The sequence below is a fragment of the Berghia stephanieae genome, chromosome 3 (assembly GCF_034508935.2).
Source record: "Berghia stephanieae isolate SIO BIC M18660-M18661 chromosome 3, UCSD_Bste_1.3, whole genome shotgun sequence".
Classification (NCBI taxonomy): Eukaryota; Metazoa; Mollusca; class Gastropoda; order Nudibranchia; family Aeolidiidae; genus Berghia; species Berghia stephanieae.
The window spans coordinates 70,953,698-70,970,877 of NC_088362.1; the positions used below are offsets into that span (position 1 = coordinate 70,953,698).

The 17,180-nt window shown below is 33.6% G+C and overlaps 1 protein-coding gene across 1 annotated transcript; it reads left to right on the forward strand.

The window, feature by feature from the left end:
• Positions 1-3,944: 3,944 nt before the first annotated feature.
• On the forward strand, positions 3,945-17,180 carry LOC144968363 (uncharacterized). The gene is made up of 12 exons (XM_078906641.1): positions 3,945-4,143; positions 5,778-5,855; positions 6,495-6,744; positions 7,765-7,912; positions 8,606-8,758; positions 9,389-9,503; positions 11,226-11,365; positions 12,228-12,389; positions 13,225-13,377; positions 14,069-14,239; positions 15,310-15,487; positions 16,664-17,180. The coding sequence occupies exons 1-12, from the start codon at positions 4,068-4,070 to the stop codon at positions 16,768-16,770; spliced, it is 1,731 nt and encodes a 576-aa protein (XP_078762767.1). The 5' UTR covers positions 3,945-4,067; the 3' UTR covers positions 16,771-17,180.

Here is a 17,180-nt window from a genome sequence, read left to right on the forward strand (position 1 = left end):
TTGATAAAAATGAATAGTGTTGTGTAAAATCAGCTTTGGTTGAGAAGAAATTTTCATTTCTCCCTTTAAAATATTGTCATTGTAAAAATCAAGGACCTCCAGCAAAGCAGTTTTTAAACAATTTTTAAAAAGATCTGACGGATTGACAATAAAATTCAATGTAGTCAAGCACAAATAAAATAAGCTAACTTTCTCTCCTTCTTTTCTTCTCTTTTTCATGAGATCTGAAATAAGGATTTTGATGGTAATGGAACTACCGTGGGCTTGAGCCCGCTTTTAGATCTAAATCTTGTCGTAGAGCAAGTAGCTTAGCCCCTATTGCTCACTTTAAACTTTCACTAAATTATCAATTATCTAGAGTTTATAAAATGTTACTATATATTGACAAATTGAATAAATAAACGCATGATAAAAGATCCAAGGTGAAACTACAAATTGGAAGAAATGCCAGCACGAGGAGCTTTCGGAAGGCGTCCCCTCCGGACAGCTCTGAGGACCTCCAGATAGCTTGAGAATGCTATGGCAATTAGTAGGGCCGCTAGTAGGTATTGACTATCTAGTAAATCAAGCGACAAAATTTTCAAGTGCGTACTGAGTACTGAAATCAATCAGCGCCAAGGAATTTACCCAATGGAAACCGTACGGTGCTCTTATTGGCTAACCAACCAGCGGCCTCGATGAGAAAAATATCCGCCATTTTGATGTTGGCTGGGAATCGCGTTACTATAGTAAACAAGCGCTGATCGGCCGTTCATGAAAACAAGTTGATGCTCGCTCGTTTAACTCAAAATTATTCAAAACGATCTCTCTAAAATGGTATAAATGTGACTTCTTAAGGTTTTCTTCACGGTCAAAACCACACAACATTCTATTAATGATTACGTCCGAGGCAAAAAGGAATATTGACAGGTCGACCGAGAGTTGAACTCGTGAGACGACAAACATCAATGCGAAGTGTAGCGAGAGTCAAGCTATTGTTTGTCTTGTCCTATTCTATCTAGAGAAAAGGATAAATAGTATAGCCTCGTGTGTGAGTGGTTGCGTGTCATAGTGTTGTTTTTAAATTGTTTCTGTTGTTTATGTGTGTAGTGATGACTCTCTCACACTCAATTTCAATGCCGAAAGAGGAATTCCCGCACACAAGAAAGGGGAATTGGGGTGGTATTTGGCATACATATTGTATAGTATCTAGTTCTAAATAGATAACTGATTAGAATTATATTATGATATATAAACACAATGCCAAATACAATTCCGAAGTTTCCTTATTTCAAATGAAGTAAAGCTCCAAAACCTAATGGTAGTGATTGTAGTACTGAGTGTTAGTGAGGTGATGTGGTGTTGGTGGTGGTTGTAGTTGTAGTTGTAGTAGTAACAGTGATGATGATGTGGTGGTGGTGATGATTGTAGTTGTAGTAGTAGTGGTAGTGATGATGATGTGGTGGTGGTTGTAGTAGTAGTGGTAATGGTAATGATATGGTGGTGGTGGTGGTTGTAGTAGTAGTGGTCGTGATGATGATGTGGTGGTGGTGTTTGTAGTAGTAGTGGTAATGATGCAGCTATGTGGTCTAGTAGTATGACACTCGCTTCCGGATCGGAAGGTCCTGGGTTCGAGCCTCGCGCTCGGCGCATAGTCGAGTCCTTGGAAAAGGCTCTTTACTCACATTCTCTCACCGTACTCAGGTGTAAAATGAGTACATGGCCGTTAACAGAGTTGTCTTTGTCCGAAAAATTGTAATATCGCCTAACAGGCGTCATGTCCCGTCCTACATGTTAAATGTTGACCAGGGACCCCTTGTAAAGCGCTTTGAGCACATTTAGTAGATATTGCACTATATAAAGCTCAATTAAAAAAAAAAATATTTCAATGATGATGATATGGTGGTGGTGGTTGCAGTAGTAGTAGTGGTAGTGATGATAATGTGGTGGTGGTTGTAGTTGTAGTAGTAGTGATAGTGATGATGATGTGGTTGTGGTGGTTGTAGTAGTAGTGGTAATGGTAATGATATGGTGGTGGTTGTAGTAGTAGTGGTTGTGATGACGATGTGGTTGTGGTGGTTGTAGTAGTAGTGGTAGTGATGCTATTGTGGTGGTGGTTGTAGTAGTTGAGGTAGTGATGTGGTGGTGGTTGTAGTAGTAGTGGTGGTGGTGGTTGTGGTAGTAGTGGTAATGATGATGATATGGTGGTGGTGGTTGCAGTAGTAGTGGTAGTGATGACGATGTGGTTGTGGTGATTGTAGTAGTGGTAGTGATGATGATGTGCTGGTGGTGGTGTAGTAGTAGTGGTAGTGATAATGATGTGGGGCTGGTGGTTGTAGTAGTAGTGTTAGTGATGATATTGTGGTGGTGGTTGTAGTAGTAGATGATGTGGTGGTTGGAAAACACATTACAGGTTATTATAATACATAATAATAATAATAATAATAATAATAATAATAATAATAATAATAATAATAATAATAATAATAATAATAATAATATAATAATAATAATAATAATAATAATAATAATAATAATAATAATAATAATAATAAGATCTTTATTGTCCATAAATATGGCAATTTGTCATTTAGTTACACTTGTTATAATGTTAAACGATAACTAAGATTGAACAGATATTTCACTCCTACTTATTCTCTCTCTCTCTCTCTCTCTCTCTCTCTCTCTCTCTCTCTCTCTCTCTCTCTCTCTCTCTCTCTCTCTCTTTCTTTCTTTCTTTCACACGTGCGATATACACAACATAAACATATTCATTTCGTTTTCAATTTGTTACGATTGTGGCAATTCGACACCAAAAATTATCATCATTATCAATTGGTCAGTTAATCTTACATTAAATAAATTAATCAGTTAATCAGTCAACGAATCAATCCTTGGTTTTTCTGTACCATATGAAATATTCAAAATTTTTATTGCTGATGGAACGAACGTTGATTTATACTTGTTAGTTCTACATTTAATCTGACAAAACCTTCTCCCAGATGGTAAAAGACTAAATTCATGGTATAAAATATGTTTTTTATTGTTTTTTACATGATTACACACATTCTCTAACTTCATTTTTTGACAGCTTCGTTGTGCCATAAATATACGCAACAGTTCTGAAACATTTTATTGTGGATTTTGATATTGTTTGCTGTTTTTCTTGTGTCGTTATGTTGACATAGATACCGAATGAATGGTAATTACTACATTCTCAGCCAACAACAAAATGGCGCTGAATGCTTTCATTGGTGGACACTTTTTAGGCTTCGTACGTATTCTCATTCGTTTAATTCTATGATCAGCGCCCATCTCGTATGAAAACGAAAGTAAAACCATGGAGGAAATATGAGTAGCGTTGGGCGAAATCAGAAATGTATGCATCGATAAATATATCAAAATATCTATAACAATTTCGATAAGTAAGCTACCCCCCCCCCCCCCCGCCCTTTTTCACAAAAGAATTGGGCAATTGTTTCTCTCTTTCTTTTTTTCCTTCTTCTTCTTCTTCTTTAAAAAAAATATTTCTTTTGTTTTTAGCGCTATCACATGAGTCGCATTTATTTATTTTTTTTTTAACTCGGAAAAGAATGATTGAAGAATAGAAAAATAATATAGACCATAGACGTGTATTAGACGCTCTATAGTTAAATACTCAAAAGCAGATTAACAGCAATGACTGTTTATTTAAAAGCATCTGTAGAAAAAGTTTTCTACAATGCAATAACAATTTTTTAAAATATAATTAATTAATAATGATAACAATAACTGGAATTTCAGGCGCAACCATATATTCATTTGATCTCCTTCCATCTACAACATATAAGAAATACAAAAATAAAAGTTTAATAAAATTATTAATATCATTAATCTAAACAATATAAGGTAAATAAAATGTGAAGAAATACACATTAATTTTATGATTAAAACAAGGTCCTGCGAGAGATAAGCATAACAAGGCTAATATCGATATGGAATTTTGATATCGATATTACTATACGGTATGCCCGCCCAACACTAACTACCAAACATGAGTGAAAGGTGGAGTCGAGATTGAGATTTGAGAAACACAACCAACATTCAACATGACTTCGAAGAGCCACCGCATGAAATTGAAACAAATCAAAGAATCAATAGCCAGTGGTGATTTTGAGGGCAAAGGTATTAAATATTATATTAGATTATAAGAGGAAGGCTGTCGTTATTCAATTCACAACACAAAGAGACGTCTTCTATCTATTCTAATTCTAGATTTTAATTTTAGTTTAGATACTTTGGTCCCTGTAAAAAATTCAAATTGGGTTGAGCTCAAGTAAACTTATATCATTATAAAGTGCTATTCGACACGATTCTAATGATACATATATTTTGAAAATCAGATAAGCAGAAGAAAAGTTATGTTAATTTAAAGGCAGGAAAATGTTCTTATTGTAATTGTTTGTCTTTGTAAAATTTGTTATTTTCTGACTGACTTTGTGACCTGAAACTTGCATTTCCGGTAGTAGTAATTTTGGGGGTTTTGGAGGGGGGAAACTTAAAAAAAAAAAAAAAAGAATAGTCTAGTACCTAGGGGGTTTTTTGGGGAGAGACTTATAAAAAAAAAAAAGTTTCCCCCCTCCCAAACCCCCAAAATTATTTTTTTTTTAAAGTTCCCCCCCTCCCAAAACCCCAAAATTATTTGGGTCCCCGAGTTTGCGGTAGTACCGTAGTAACCACCATTTGGATTTAATTTTCAAAAATGGTTGCTGTGATTATTGCCAGACATGTCTGCCAACAAGAAAAATGTGGGAGGCCTTCCGAAAGCTCCTACAAAGGGAAACAACTCAAATAATAATATTCCCTCAACTAACCTCAAGAAAAAATAAAACTTAGTACCTTTAACTAACCCTAATAGGAAAAACAAACACCCTAGCACCTTTGCTAAGACATGACTAACCCTAATAGAAAAGAAAACAACCCTCGGACTGCTTTGCACTACTTTCAATTTCAATACTTCACAAATCAAAATAATGGTCAAATTATAATTAGGAAATTATAAAATTTCACAAATCTATCAAGGTTTGTTCTAGAGTTTTTAAAATGCTTTTTTATATGACAAATTGAATAAATAAACGTCTGACAAAAGATCAATGGTGAAAATACAAATTGAAAGAATACTGGGGATGTAGGAGCTTTCGGAAAGCCTCCCAAAAATGTTTAGGAAGCTGCGATTTTCACTGTACAGTGATTATAATAGCCTGACAAGACTATTTTCACTATACCGTGATAATAGTGTGGGAGGATATTGTCACCGTACGGTAATACCTTGGTGGATGATTTTCACCGGACGGTGATAAAAGTGTGAAAAGTTATATTCACTGTACGGTGATAATAGTATGGGAGGCTATTTTCACCGTATGATAATATTTTGGTTGACGATTTTCATCGTATGGTGAAAATAGCCTGACACACTAATTACCATTCAATTTTATTCATCTATTTTGCTTCTAATTTATTGTTCTGTTAGTTGTTTTTTTCAGTATTTACAATTCTTATGTTATTATTATTATCATCATCATTACTGTTGTTGTTGATTTTTTTTTCCCCCTTGAATAATAATTTCTGTTTTTGTGCGAGGGTCTTGTTTTCTGATTACCTTCTCTATTACTTAGCGAGATTGTTCTATTATTTTGAGAGGTGAGCTACATAGGTAAGTAATTAATTAAAGTCTCCCTTGACTTAAGAATCCGAAACATTAAGATCGTTTTTCTTATCTCATGTTTTACATTATATTTATTTTAAAAAAATAAAATCAGAACTCAAGACACTCAAGAGACAGAGAGGAGAGTTGAAAGCTTTGATAGCAGCATCCAAAGAAATACATGATAAATCAGGTATTTTAAGTCATTGTTTAGTACACCTAATGTCTCTAGCTAGCATCTACATTTGTCGCAGATTTTGGAGCAGCATTTGCAATTTTTGCATTTTCCAAAATATAACCCAAAAACAGCACTGCTGGGATATGAAAAAAAAAAAAAAAATTTAAAGAAGGAAAAACAAGAAACCGAAACTCTTTACCTTTAGAAAGTAAATTTATTTTCACTCCTGCTTCATTTTGTCTTTTTCTCACTTGTTTACACCACATTTGACTCAAGATTCAAAGTTTAACTATAAAAAAATAAAATTTTGTGGCACATTTTTCGACTTCATGGTTAAGTTTGTTCTAAAGAGCGATATAAATCTAAGTAATTATTATTATTGTAATTATTATTATCAAATTGACCTTAATTTATCAAGTTTCAACTTTACTGCCATTTTGGGTCATGAAGGTAGCAAGTGTTTGGTGTCCCGGTTTAGCTCTTTGAAAAGTTGGCAGCTATGATAACCAGTTATAAAAAGTATGGTGGTAAAAGCAACAACAATAATAATGATTATCATCATTATTGTTGGCGACAAAGTTCAAAGGAATTGATTCTTTAGTAATTTACTGCTGCTTTTATAAAGACATATACATTTTACTTTTAATGATAAAGACAGGCAGATTGAGTCACAGAATGAAGATGATGAAGGTGATCAGAGTGTTGAAATGGCAAGTGATGATGAAGGAAAAGAGAGAACAGACCAGGGAGTGGGCATCACACAAGCTGTTCTCCCTCAAGACACATCATTTGAATCACTGACAGACAAAGTCAACGACAGGACTTTGAATGGCATCAAAGACATGGGATTCACACACATGACAGAGATTCAGTACAAGGCAATACCACATCTATTGGAGGGAAGGTTGGTATTACTTTGCATTGTGTACTCTGTCACTCGAATTATGATTTTTAGGTCCCAGATTCAAGACCTGTGTGTGTAGTGAAAAATTGAGTTCTTGGAAAAGGCCCTTTACTTGCATTCTCATATCATAGATAGATATAAAATGAGTATGGGGCCATTAACATCATTGTCTCTGTTGTTAATTTCTTTTATTTAAAAATTGTAATTGCATCATGTCTCATCAGAGATGCTGACCATTACAAAAATTAAGAATTTTTTACACGTTTTTAAGTCATTACACAAAAGCCACTTATTACTTTAAAAATTGCATTGCATTTTCCGCAATGATATCCTTTTAGCAAAATGACAAGAAACGTTTCTTATTTGTTGTGGGGCTGTTCTGGGACTTGCTTTTTGGTTTCGTGGAACAGTAATAATCGAAAGTGTAATTGAGGGTATAACTATAATATCCACTGAGAATTTACCCAGGATCAGCTGGCCAAGGAGAACAACTTTCACTTTCATTCTTCTCAATCACATATTTAAAATAAAAGCAGACAATCCCTATCACATTTAATTTATGTGAAAACATTGGTATTCAATTTTTGTTTTGGTTTTCATCTTGAATGAAATATTAAATCACAGTATTTGGATTTTCTTCTTCTTCTTCTTCTTCTTTTTTTTTCCCTCTTCCTTCTCTTATTGAAGAATAGTTGAAATCACAGTGTCCTTAAGATGGAAAATTTGTTATTGATAATTCTGGCCTTGATGAGATGGTGATTATTTTTAAAAATTGGAAATATTCTACATTTGAAAACAGTTCTTTGGAGCCACCAGACCTATGGAGCTTGATAAGACAGAAAAAAAAAAAAGAAAAGAATCGGTCCATGTTTTAAACCATTCCCTTTGATTTCGTATGGTCTGCTTTGGTGAATGAATTAAATGTTTTGCATTGAAGTATATAAAAACTGTGAGATTTACATAAATGTGCATAACAATTTTATTGATTTAAATGCTCTTGTTGTAACTTTTTATACACAGAGATTTGATGGGATCTGCGAAGACAGGCAGTGGTAAAACCTTGGCTTTTTTGGTGCCAGCCATTGAGCTGATCCATAAGTCTTACTTCAGACATCGGAATGGCACTGGTGTTATTGTGTTGTCCCCTGCCAGAGAACTTGCCATGCAGGTTGGTGTCAATATTCATTCTTTCATTGCTATAATTTGGTTGGTGAGTTTCCTCCTCGAATTTTAAAAAAAGTTAAGACAAGATGCAATTTTTACAGGAGACACATGAATATATAATACATAGATTCTGAGGGAATTCAAAAGTTAAATGTCATACCTCTGATTACTTTCACTTTATGTCATTATGTTGGATTGAGATGCTGGGTCATATATTATATGCATTGGTTTACGATTAATCAGAGATTGTGGTTATTTTATTGTGCTTGAGACACTCTAAGTGAAAAAAAACGAAATTAAGCAAACAGTTGACTCATCCATTTAAATGTGTCCATTTTCTTGTATTTTGACATATACAAGGACCTGAGGAGTGATGCGTTTTTGTCACTGAAACAGATCTTGAGTTGTCAATTGATATTAATTCCCTCCTACTCTTTGCTTATATGATCCATTCCTAAAGTCGCAACACTTATTGTGAGATTAGCAATTGCTTCGGGTCTCTTGAAATAAAAATATGATTTTTTGTTTGAATTATGGAGAGAAAAAAATGCCCTGTTCTCGCTTAAATAAAACAATGAAGTCTGATGACTGTCATTGGTTGGAAAATCTGTTTATTGCTGTCATATTATTTTATTGCCATGTCCACTTTTTTTTACCACTAGAATTAAGATTTTTCATATCCACTTGATGTTTCCAGACTTTTGGAGTATTGAAAAAATTGCTAAAATATCATCACCACAACTATGGCTTGTTGATGGGTGGGAAATGTCGGGAGGAGGAAGCAGAAAAGCTGAAGAATGGCGTCACCCTTTTGATAGCAACACCAGGACGACTCCTTGATCATTTACAGGTAAGAAGGATTATACTCTTAATGATCAATGACCGCAGCACAAAGTGGACAAATGGTCATTAAAGCTGAATTTGCTTTAGGTTGATTAAATTTGATTAACTTCACATGAATGAGCAATCAAACAAGGATTTTCTTTTATGTGAGTTTTTGGGCTTTGTATAAACCATCAAGCATTTTTGTTGTTTAATATATTTTTGTATCTGATTGTTTGCATTAATTTGATTCAGAAGGTACATGTGGCTGAATTGAGAAAAAAGACTATATCTGAAAAGTGACTAAGAAAGTGTAGATGATTTTATAAAGTTTTTCAAATATCTCTCTATTATAAAATTACACTTTTCACTTTATAAACTATATTAAATCTCAATATCTTGGTTTTGTTATGATATGATCCTTGGTATGGTGATGTGTGCAAAGTGCAAATTTATCTGAATTTTAGATCTTGAGATTTGTAGGAATTGTGTGGTTGGTCTGTTTCTCTTGCTGCTTAATTATTTTTTCCACAGTCGTGTCAAGGTGTTGTATACCACGCATTATGCGCTTTTGTTATAAGAATGATTAACCAAAGCATTTATTAGTCAGTAAGTCATAAATAAAAATGTTGTTATTGTTTTTTGTTTTAATGGACAGAACACCCCAGACTTCATGGTGAAAAATCTTCTTTGCTTGATAATTGATGAGGCTGACAGAATGCTTGATATGGGATTTGAGGATGAAATGAGGAAGATTATTGCACTTTTACCAGGTAATTACCAGAATTAAACTTAACCCATTAAGGCCAGCCTAGTTTTTATCAAGAAATAATTTCTCCCATTGTTTATGTGAATATTAACACAGGTCTTACAGTTTTATCCAAAAAAAAAAACAGGGACAGCAATGCAACTTCAGTTTCATGAAGACTGAGTCACAATGCTGATACTTCTGGATTGGTGAAAATGCTTTGAGTAAGGCTTTTGGTTATAGTCAGATATGATAATAAATTAAATAAGAAATTACCATATAATCAGGTTAAACTCGGGATCCAAGCCTCTTTGTTATTTATCCCTCTCATATGGATCTGGATTTTTTGTGTGTACAGTGGTATAGGATAATCAGATTTAAGATACAAGACCAGAAAAGCTCAGAGAAAACAACAACCCCCCCCCCCCCCCCCCCCAAAAAAAAACAAACAACAATTTAAAAAGACAATAGTTTATGAGCTTATTTTTTTTTTAAGCTGATTTGATATCAAAATAATGTCATAACATAAAATCAACCTTTTTCAGTTAGGATTAGTTAAGAAAGTCTCCATCTTGAATAAGATCTGTGAATTTTAAAGATAAAATCACCGTAACACCAATAAAACAAGATTCAAGTTGCAATTGTCAAAGATATCCACTTAAGGCAATACATCCTCAATCACATTGCATGTCGTTAAAGAAAATAAATAGAATAAATAAAAGTCAGTCACAGGCTTTTGGCGGACATAGATAAAATTCACCTATCTCTATAAAGTCAGTAAGAAGCTGGAGAAAAGAGAATGTGGCTTATGCAATGAAATGGACAAAATTGAATTTTTCCTGGAAAGGCATGTTACCCATTACAAACAAAAACAGGATAACAAAAACACCAATTTTGTTAACTTCAACCATGAGCAAAAACTAATTTTTGTAGTTAAACATGTAGGTCGAGTTGACAATGGAAACGGAAATACCATGAATTGACTCAACTAAAATTTCCATTTTAAAACTCCTGTTTTCCCAGATTTGTTGACCGTCTCTAGATTAACTGAAACAAAAATATAAAATCCATAATTATCAGCAGCAGCTATGCTAATAGAAGAAACTAATACCTAAGTAGAAAAGCTGATTTAAAAAAAAAAAATTCCACATTTTACTTTATTATCCTGTTACACCCTTGATTCTGCCTAGATCCTGTCTCAGATCATATACTCAGTGAATAAATTGGTCATATGAATGTTCTTTTATGTAAGAGATGACATCTAATTGTGTTCGATCATTTTTATGTTGTAATCACTTGTGGGATATCCCTTTGTGGAAATGTTAATGCCTGTGTCTCAATGTGACATTTTAAGTGTCTCTAACTCGTCTCATTGACAAGATTGTATTTGGATCTTCCTTCATTCTATCTAAACTGCTTGTATTACTTCCTTTAATTCGGACATGTATAAGTATAAACAAAATGTTTTGTCTTTCCCATCCGCCTTACAGGTGGTTTTTGTGGTTCCAAGTTTTTCCAAATAAGGATTTTTCTGAATTTTAAAGTTTGGTAAATTTTCCAAATTGGAACCACACTATATATGTTCCAGAGCACTGTAATGTTAAAGAAATAACTTAACCTGCTTTTCCTCGAGTTTTTAATTCCCACTAATTTGCATGATTAATGATAACCATTTGTGGTGCATCTCTATTTTTATTAATTGTTGCAGCTGAATAGTTTTCCGTCATATTTCTCTTGATAATTCCAGAAAAGAGACAGACAATGCTGTTCTCTGCAACACCAACACGCAAAATAGAGGATCTGGCCAGGATATCGTTGAAAAAAAGTCCATTTTATATTGGGGTGGATGACAAGAAAGAACAAGCAACAGTTGCAGGATTAGAGCAGGTTTGTATGATGTCTTTTTGTCTTTATATTAATTTTTGGGAGTTCCACTAGTTTGGTTGGTAGAGCACTCGCTTCGCATGCAATGGGTACAGGATTTATCCTGAATGAAATCTTGATTTTTTGTTTCTGAATCCTCTGATTATCCAACAGAGATTGGGTAGCAGGGTTGTTTTAGATCTGGTGGAAAGTATTTTGTGATAAACTTGTATCCTATTCAAAGGGTTGAAAACAATTGCTTTTGTCCATTTAGTGCTGTAGAAACTGGGATAAATTCCAGTTCTATCGGCCATATGGATCTGAGGGCCATTTTTTTATCTTTTCTTAATTTTTAGATTAAGAAAAAAGTTATGTATTCTTCTATTGTTCCTGTCCATTTTTTTTCTTCATTAATAAATCCTATTCAAGCTTTGCTCTGAGATAAATAAATGGATGTTGCTTGGAAATCCGAGATCTATTTCTTAAAAAAAAATAAAAAGATATAGCTTTTATTTACGCAATATCCATTAAATGCACTTAAAGCTCTTTACAAGGGGTACCAATCGAACAGCAAAATTGAATGTGAAGTCTCAGGTGCTGTTAAAATTTGTCTGCAACAGAGACCATGCTGTTTCCAGCCAGGTACACACATTTTACACTTAAATGTAATGAGAAAGTGTACGTAAAGAGATTTCTCCAGGCACTTAATTTTTTTCACCTTTCAGTAGAATTTATCAGATTGTGTGCTTTCGGAGCACTAGACCACAAAGCTTCACACTGATTTAGTTGAAAAGTACTCATAATCCCTCTCACATTTGTAGTTAGATTTTGTCATAACCCATTCATTCCCCATTTCGAAAATATTTTCTTGTTTTTATTTCATCAGGGATATGTAGTTTGTGAGCCAGACAAACGGTTTCTGTTACTTTTCACCTTTCTGAAGAAGAACAGGAATAAGAAAGTGATGGTTTTCTTATCGTCATGCATGGCTGTCCAATTCTACACCGATTTACTCAACTATATTGACCTTGAGGTCATGGGAATTCATGTAAGTTATTTGAAAATTCATTGGTGTATTCAGTAGAACTAAAACCCGATGTACACTTGTATAAGCATATATTATTTCTTTTTTTTTAAATTTAAATATCTGAGATTCTGATTTAATGAATATGTACGTTTCTTCGACTGAAATCCAAATCATGTCAACATGATATCAACATTTTATAAATAAGTTATATTCTTTTACTATGAAAATTAGTTTGTGTGTGTTATATGGATGCAAAGCAATTTTGATCAGATAGCTAAAGATTACTTTTGGAAACCTTTTGTGTAATCTTCATATGACCAGTTGCCTGTCTTTGTAATTACTCTTACAATAAAAAGAGTACAATGGTGCATGCAAGATGTCTTTTTCTATCATTTGATCAAAAATATGGAATTTTAGTTTGTTATACCTGTGTTTTATGTGGAAATTACTTTAAAACTAATGGTACAGATTCAAAGAGAAAAAACTTAAATCGGGGAGTTTAAAAAATAGTTAGTTAAATGTAAAGGATTCAAAACAATTCTAAGTACCCTTAATTTTTCTCTCAATTACAATTCTGTTTCAGTATGGTACAACCTAAAAAATTTCATTGCTCTGAAAACCACTGGCTGATGACAACCATTACCCATTTTTACACCAAGGCAGAGCATAGGGTATAAAAGCGAAGTGGCAGATGACTTGGTGCATTGTCTGTTTGCATGCTAACATATCATTCTTTCGCAGCTAGAAAAAGGTTCCAGGTTTAGTGAGGGATTTTTCTATTTTGTTTAAGCACATCTCTACCCTTTTTATCTCTAATTATATGATATTAATATTTCAACTAAAATCTTTTTTACAGGGTAAGCAGAAACAAACAAAACGTACAGAGGTCTTCTTCCAGTTCGGTCATGCAGAAAATGGTATTTTGTTGTGTACAGACGTGGCTGCCAGAGGTTTAGACATTCCACAGGTTGACTGGATTGTACAGTATGATCCACCAGATGATCCCAAGGTAATCACAGATTACACGCACACTTATCAGTTAAAGGGATAAAATTGGGTGATACTTATTTTTTTATGGGTCTAGTCATTGCCAATTATTTTACTTTTTAACCAAATTGCATAGAAAAATGGGTGAATTAGCTTTTTGAAATTTGCCCGCAGGTATATTATTTTAGATAATTGTAAAGAATAAGACTTGTAAGATTTATAGGGATTTTGAAAATATTCCATAATTTAAAAAAACAAACATTTGATGTAATTTTGCCTGCTGATTTGTTGTTGTTATTATTATTATATTATTTTTATTATTATTATTATTATTATTATTATTATTATTATCGTTACTACCTGTAAAATGCTTGTGTTCAAAATGTAAAACATATTTTTATGCAAAATTTGAAGTCCAACCAGCATGTAGTAAAGTCTCTAACTTGACAGAAAAAGAGCTTATTAAGAAAAAAATTAAACTTTGTTGTTACTATTATTTTTATTATTATTATTATTATTATTCTTAATAATATATTATTATTATTGCTATTTTTATTACATCGTTATTATTATTATTATTATTTCAACTTACTCGAGTTCAACATGAATGAAATTCAAATTTGTTTGATTGCTGTTCATATGAACACTCAAGAGGTTCAAACCAGGGCAATTACTAATTTCTTAATTCTATTTTATTTTAAAAAATATTCTAGGAGTACATTCATCGAGTGGGTCGTACTGCTCGTGGTGAAAATGGTAGTGGAAGTGCTCTGTTGTTCCTGACACCCCATGAGGTTTCCTTTCTCCACTATTTACAAAAGGCAAAGATCCAGGTCAATGAGTTCCAGTTTTACTGGTCCAAGGTGGCAAATATACAGCCTCAGGTTGGTCTTTGATATTGATAAAACTAATTTTATTTTATTCACTTCAGGAGTAATTTTTCTGTAATGTCTATATCGAGAAAAGACAGCTAAGGATTAGTTCCTTGCTCAAAATAAAATTCCTGTCCTCTGGATGTCATTGCAATGCCTTATCTTCTCTGCCATCCTGTTCCTGGAATATAGTATTTTATTTGATAATTATACCCCACAAAAATGTCAGATAATAAATGAGTCTTTCTTTACAGATTTTATTTCATGAGTCATATTAAAACCTGTTTTGATGCAATTCTTAATGAGCTTCAATACAAGGATTTATCTGCTTTATCCCATACAAGCGTTTTAAAGCTATGAAATTTGAAAAATGAAGACAAGATATTTTTATGTTGTCACCATTGTTGACAAGCTGTTTTGCAAAGAAAAAAACTTCAGTAAAGTAATACAATCCAAACTGAATCACAATGATTACATAAGTAAGGCCACTTTAACCAATTAAATAGTTTTTAAAAATTAAAAGAATACTTTTAACACAACAACAACGAAATAAAAAGATGCACAAAGAATAACAATCTTGAATAACTAAAATTTAAAAAAAAGGCTCTGCCAGGACTCGAACCACCAACTCTGAAATGGCGATCAAGTGTGCAGACCATTGAGCCAAGAGTACCCTTGATGGTTCAGTGCAAAATTTTGTTTATAAAGTGACATGTGACATTACCTGTTTGACAGCGTTAGTAAGAGTTCTTGTTCCTGTATTTTCGTCCTTGACATTTTGAATTGGGATCTCTGACTCTTGTTATCGGTGTTAGATTTTGAGTTTAAATCTAGATAACCGTAAGGTCCAGTACCTCAAAAAAAAAAAAAGAAAAAAAAAAATAAACCCTGACAGTCAACGAACTTTATATGGAGATTTGGTTCCATCTAGCCTGCAAGGAAGTAAATGAAACATTGTGCAGCACTTTGAGGATGCCAAACCCCTGGAAATGTTCATGTTTTATTTTATTTTGTGTATATTATAATAATTTACTTATTAGAATCAGCATGCCTATCATTATGTCATTTTTTTCTTCCTTCAGCTGGAAAAACTGATGAGCAAAAATCATCATTTACAGGCAGCAGGGAGATTGGGGTTCAAAGGATATGTCCGGTCCTACATCTCACACAAGCAGAAGCGAATCTTTGATGTGGATAAGCTTGACCTTCAGAAATTGGCCAAGTCTTTTGGATTTGCCTCACCGCCCTTCAGAGATTTGAGTATCCTTTTATTGGTCTGAGAATACACAGTTGTTATCCGTGAATTTTTGTCTTAAGGATTATGTTTCACTTAAATATTCAGCACTGTAAGTAAGCTAGAGCAAGATGACGTGCTGTCAAGGCTACATGTGCAGTAGGAAGAGTTGGCCCCTGTATCAGCAGGTTACCTGCAGAGGCGGCAGTGAAGAGCATTCGTCTGCCCCACTATGCCCCCTTAAAGTTACAGAATCCCTCTTATGTAACAATCTACCTCTTGTATCAAACTTTTGAGCAATATTTAGACCTTTACAGATAATACCATAATAATTCTTTATCTTTTGATTACGCTTTGTACACATACAGTAATACTCAGTATTATTTTGTGTCAGTCAGTTCATATGACAAAGAAGGACAGCAAGCAATTGTCACTGTTCACTAGGGATGGAGTCCAACCCTCTGCATCCCATGGCAAGAGTGGAGGACCATTTGACCGTTGTGTTATTTGCCACTTTTCTTTTAATAGGAATTTTTACAGGAAGTGCCTGGGAAAAACGTAGATAGATAGAAATGATGTGACTTTATGTATATCCAGTCCACCAATATTAATAATATCAATGATATCATTTGTTCCGAGCCTGAACGAATTCTCATTGTCAATGAATATAGTCCCTTTTTTATTCACACCACATAAATCTTAAGAAGTGTCAAAGGAATCCTGCCAATGAAACAGTTTTGATTCTTTACAATTAAAATTTATTAAACTAGTAGTCGCTAGCTATATCTCTCCCTTTTGTTGTGCAGTCTTTGTTTTGCACTTTTTTTTTGGTCTCATCATCTTTCTATGTGAGTACCTAGTCGGTGCATAGTCATCTCGCTTTTTGATTTATTAAATAGACAGCAAAAGTGCTTGCTACTTTTAGGGGAGGAGAGCAGTCTTTCACAGAATACTTTTCATCAAATCTAATAGCCCAGCTTCTCAATTTTTGCTGGATGGACATACATGTATATGTCCTTGATATCATTGAGTTACTGCTTCTTTAATTTTCATAGTTATTAGTCAATGGAAGGAAAAATTTTGATTTATCTGTCCTGAGCTAAGTTTTGCATAATATGATTTAGTATTCAATCAAATTAGCTTCAGGTAATTAGTGACAAATATCCATCACATAAACATTTGTTCTCTTAACCCTCAACAAGATGTCATCACAAGGAGAGAGCCCAAGGCCAAACCAGGCAAACAGAAGGGATCCATTCACTACGCCAAGCAGATCAAGAAGTCCAACATCAATAAGAAATTTAGATAACCACTCATTCATATTATGAATAAAACTTTTTAAAACATCAGCTTTTATATGGTGCAATATAAACTAATGGTGCTCTAAGCACTGTACAAGGGATTCCAAGTCAACAGCAATATAAAAAAAAAAATTAGGACGAGACACGAAGCCTGTGATGTTGAAGCCAGTATTTGGAATGCCACTTTATCAGAACAGCTACTTTATTGGGGCGATCTGTCTGTGATAGAAATTTTTCTATATAGTTCTTACTGGGTAATCAATGCATGCCAGTTTATTGGAATGATGTCAGAGCTTCAGCAATGTTTATTAAAAAAAAAATTTCCAAGTAATCAAAAACATGAATATTTCCATTGAAATAAACAAGATTAGAGTCATCCAGTGTCTTTAACCGAATAAAAACGTCAGTTAATTAACAA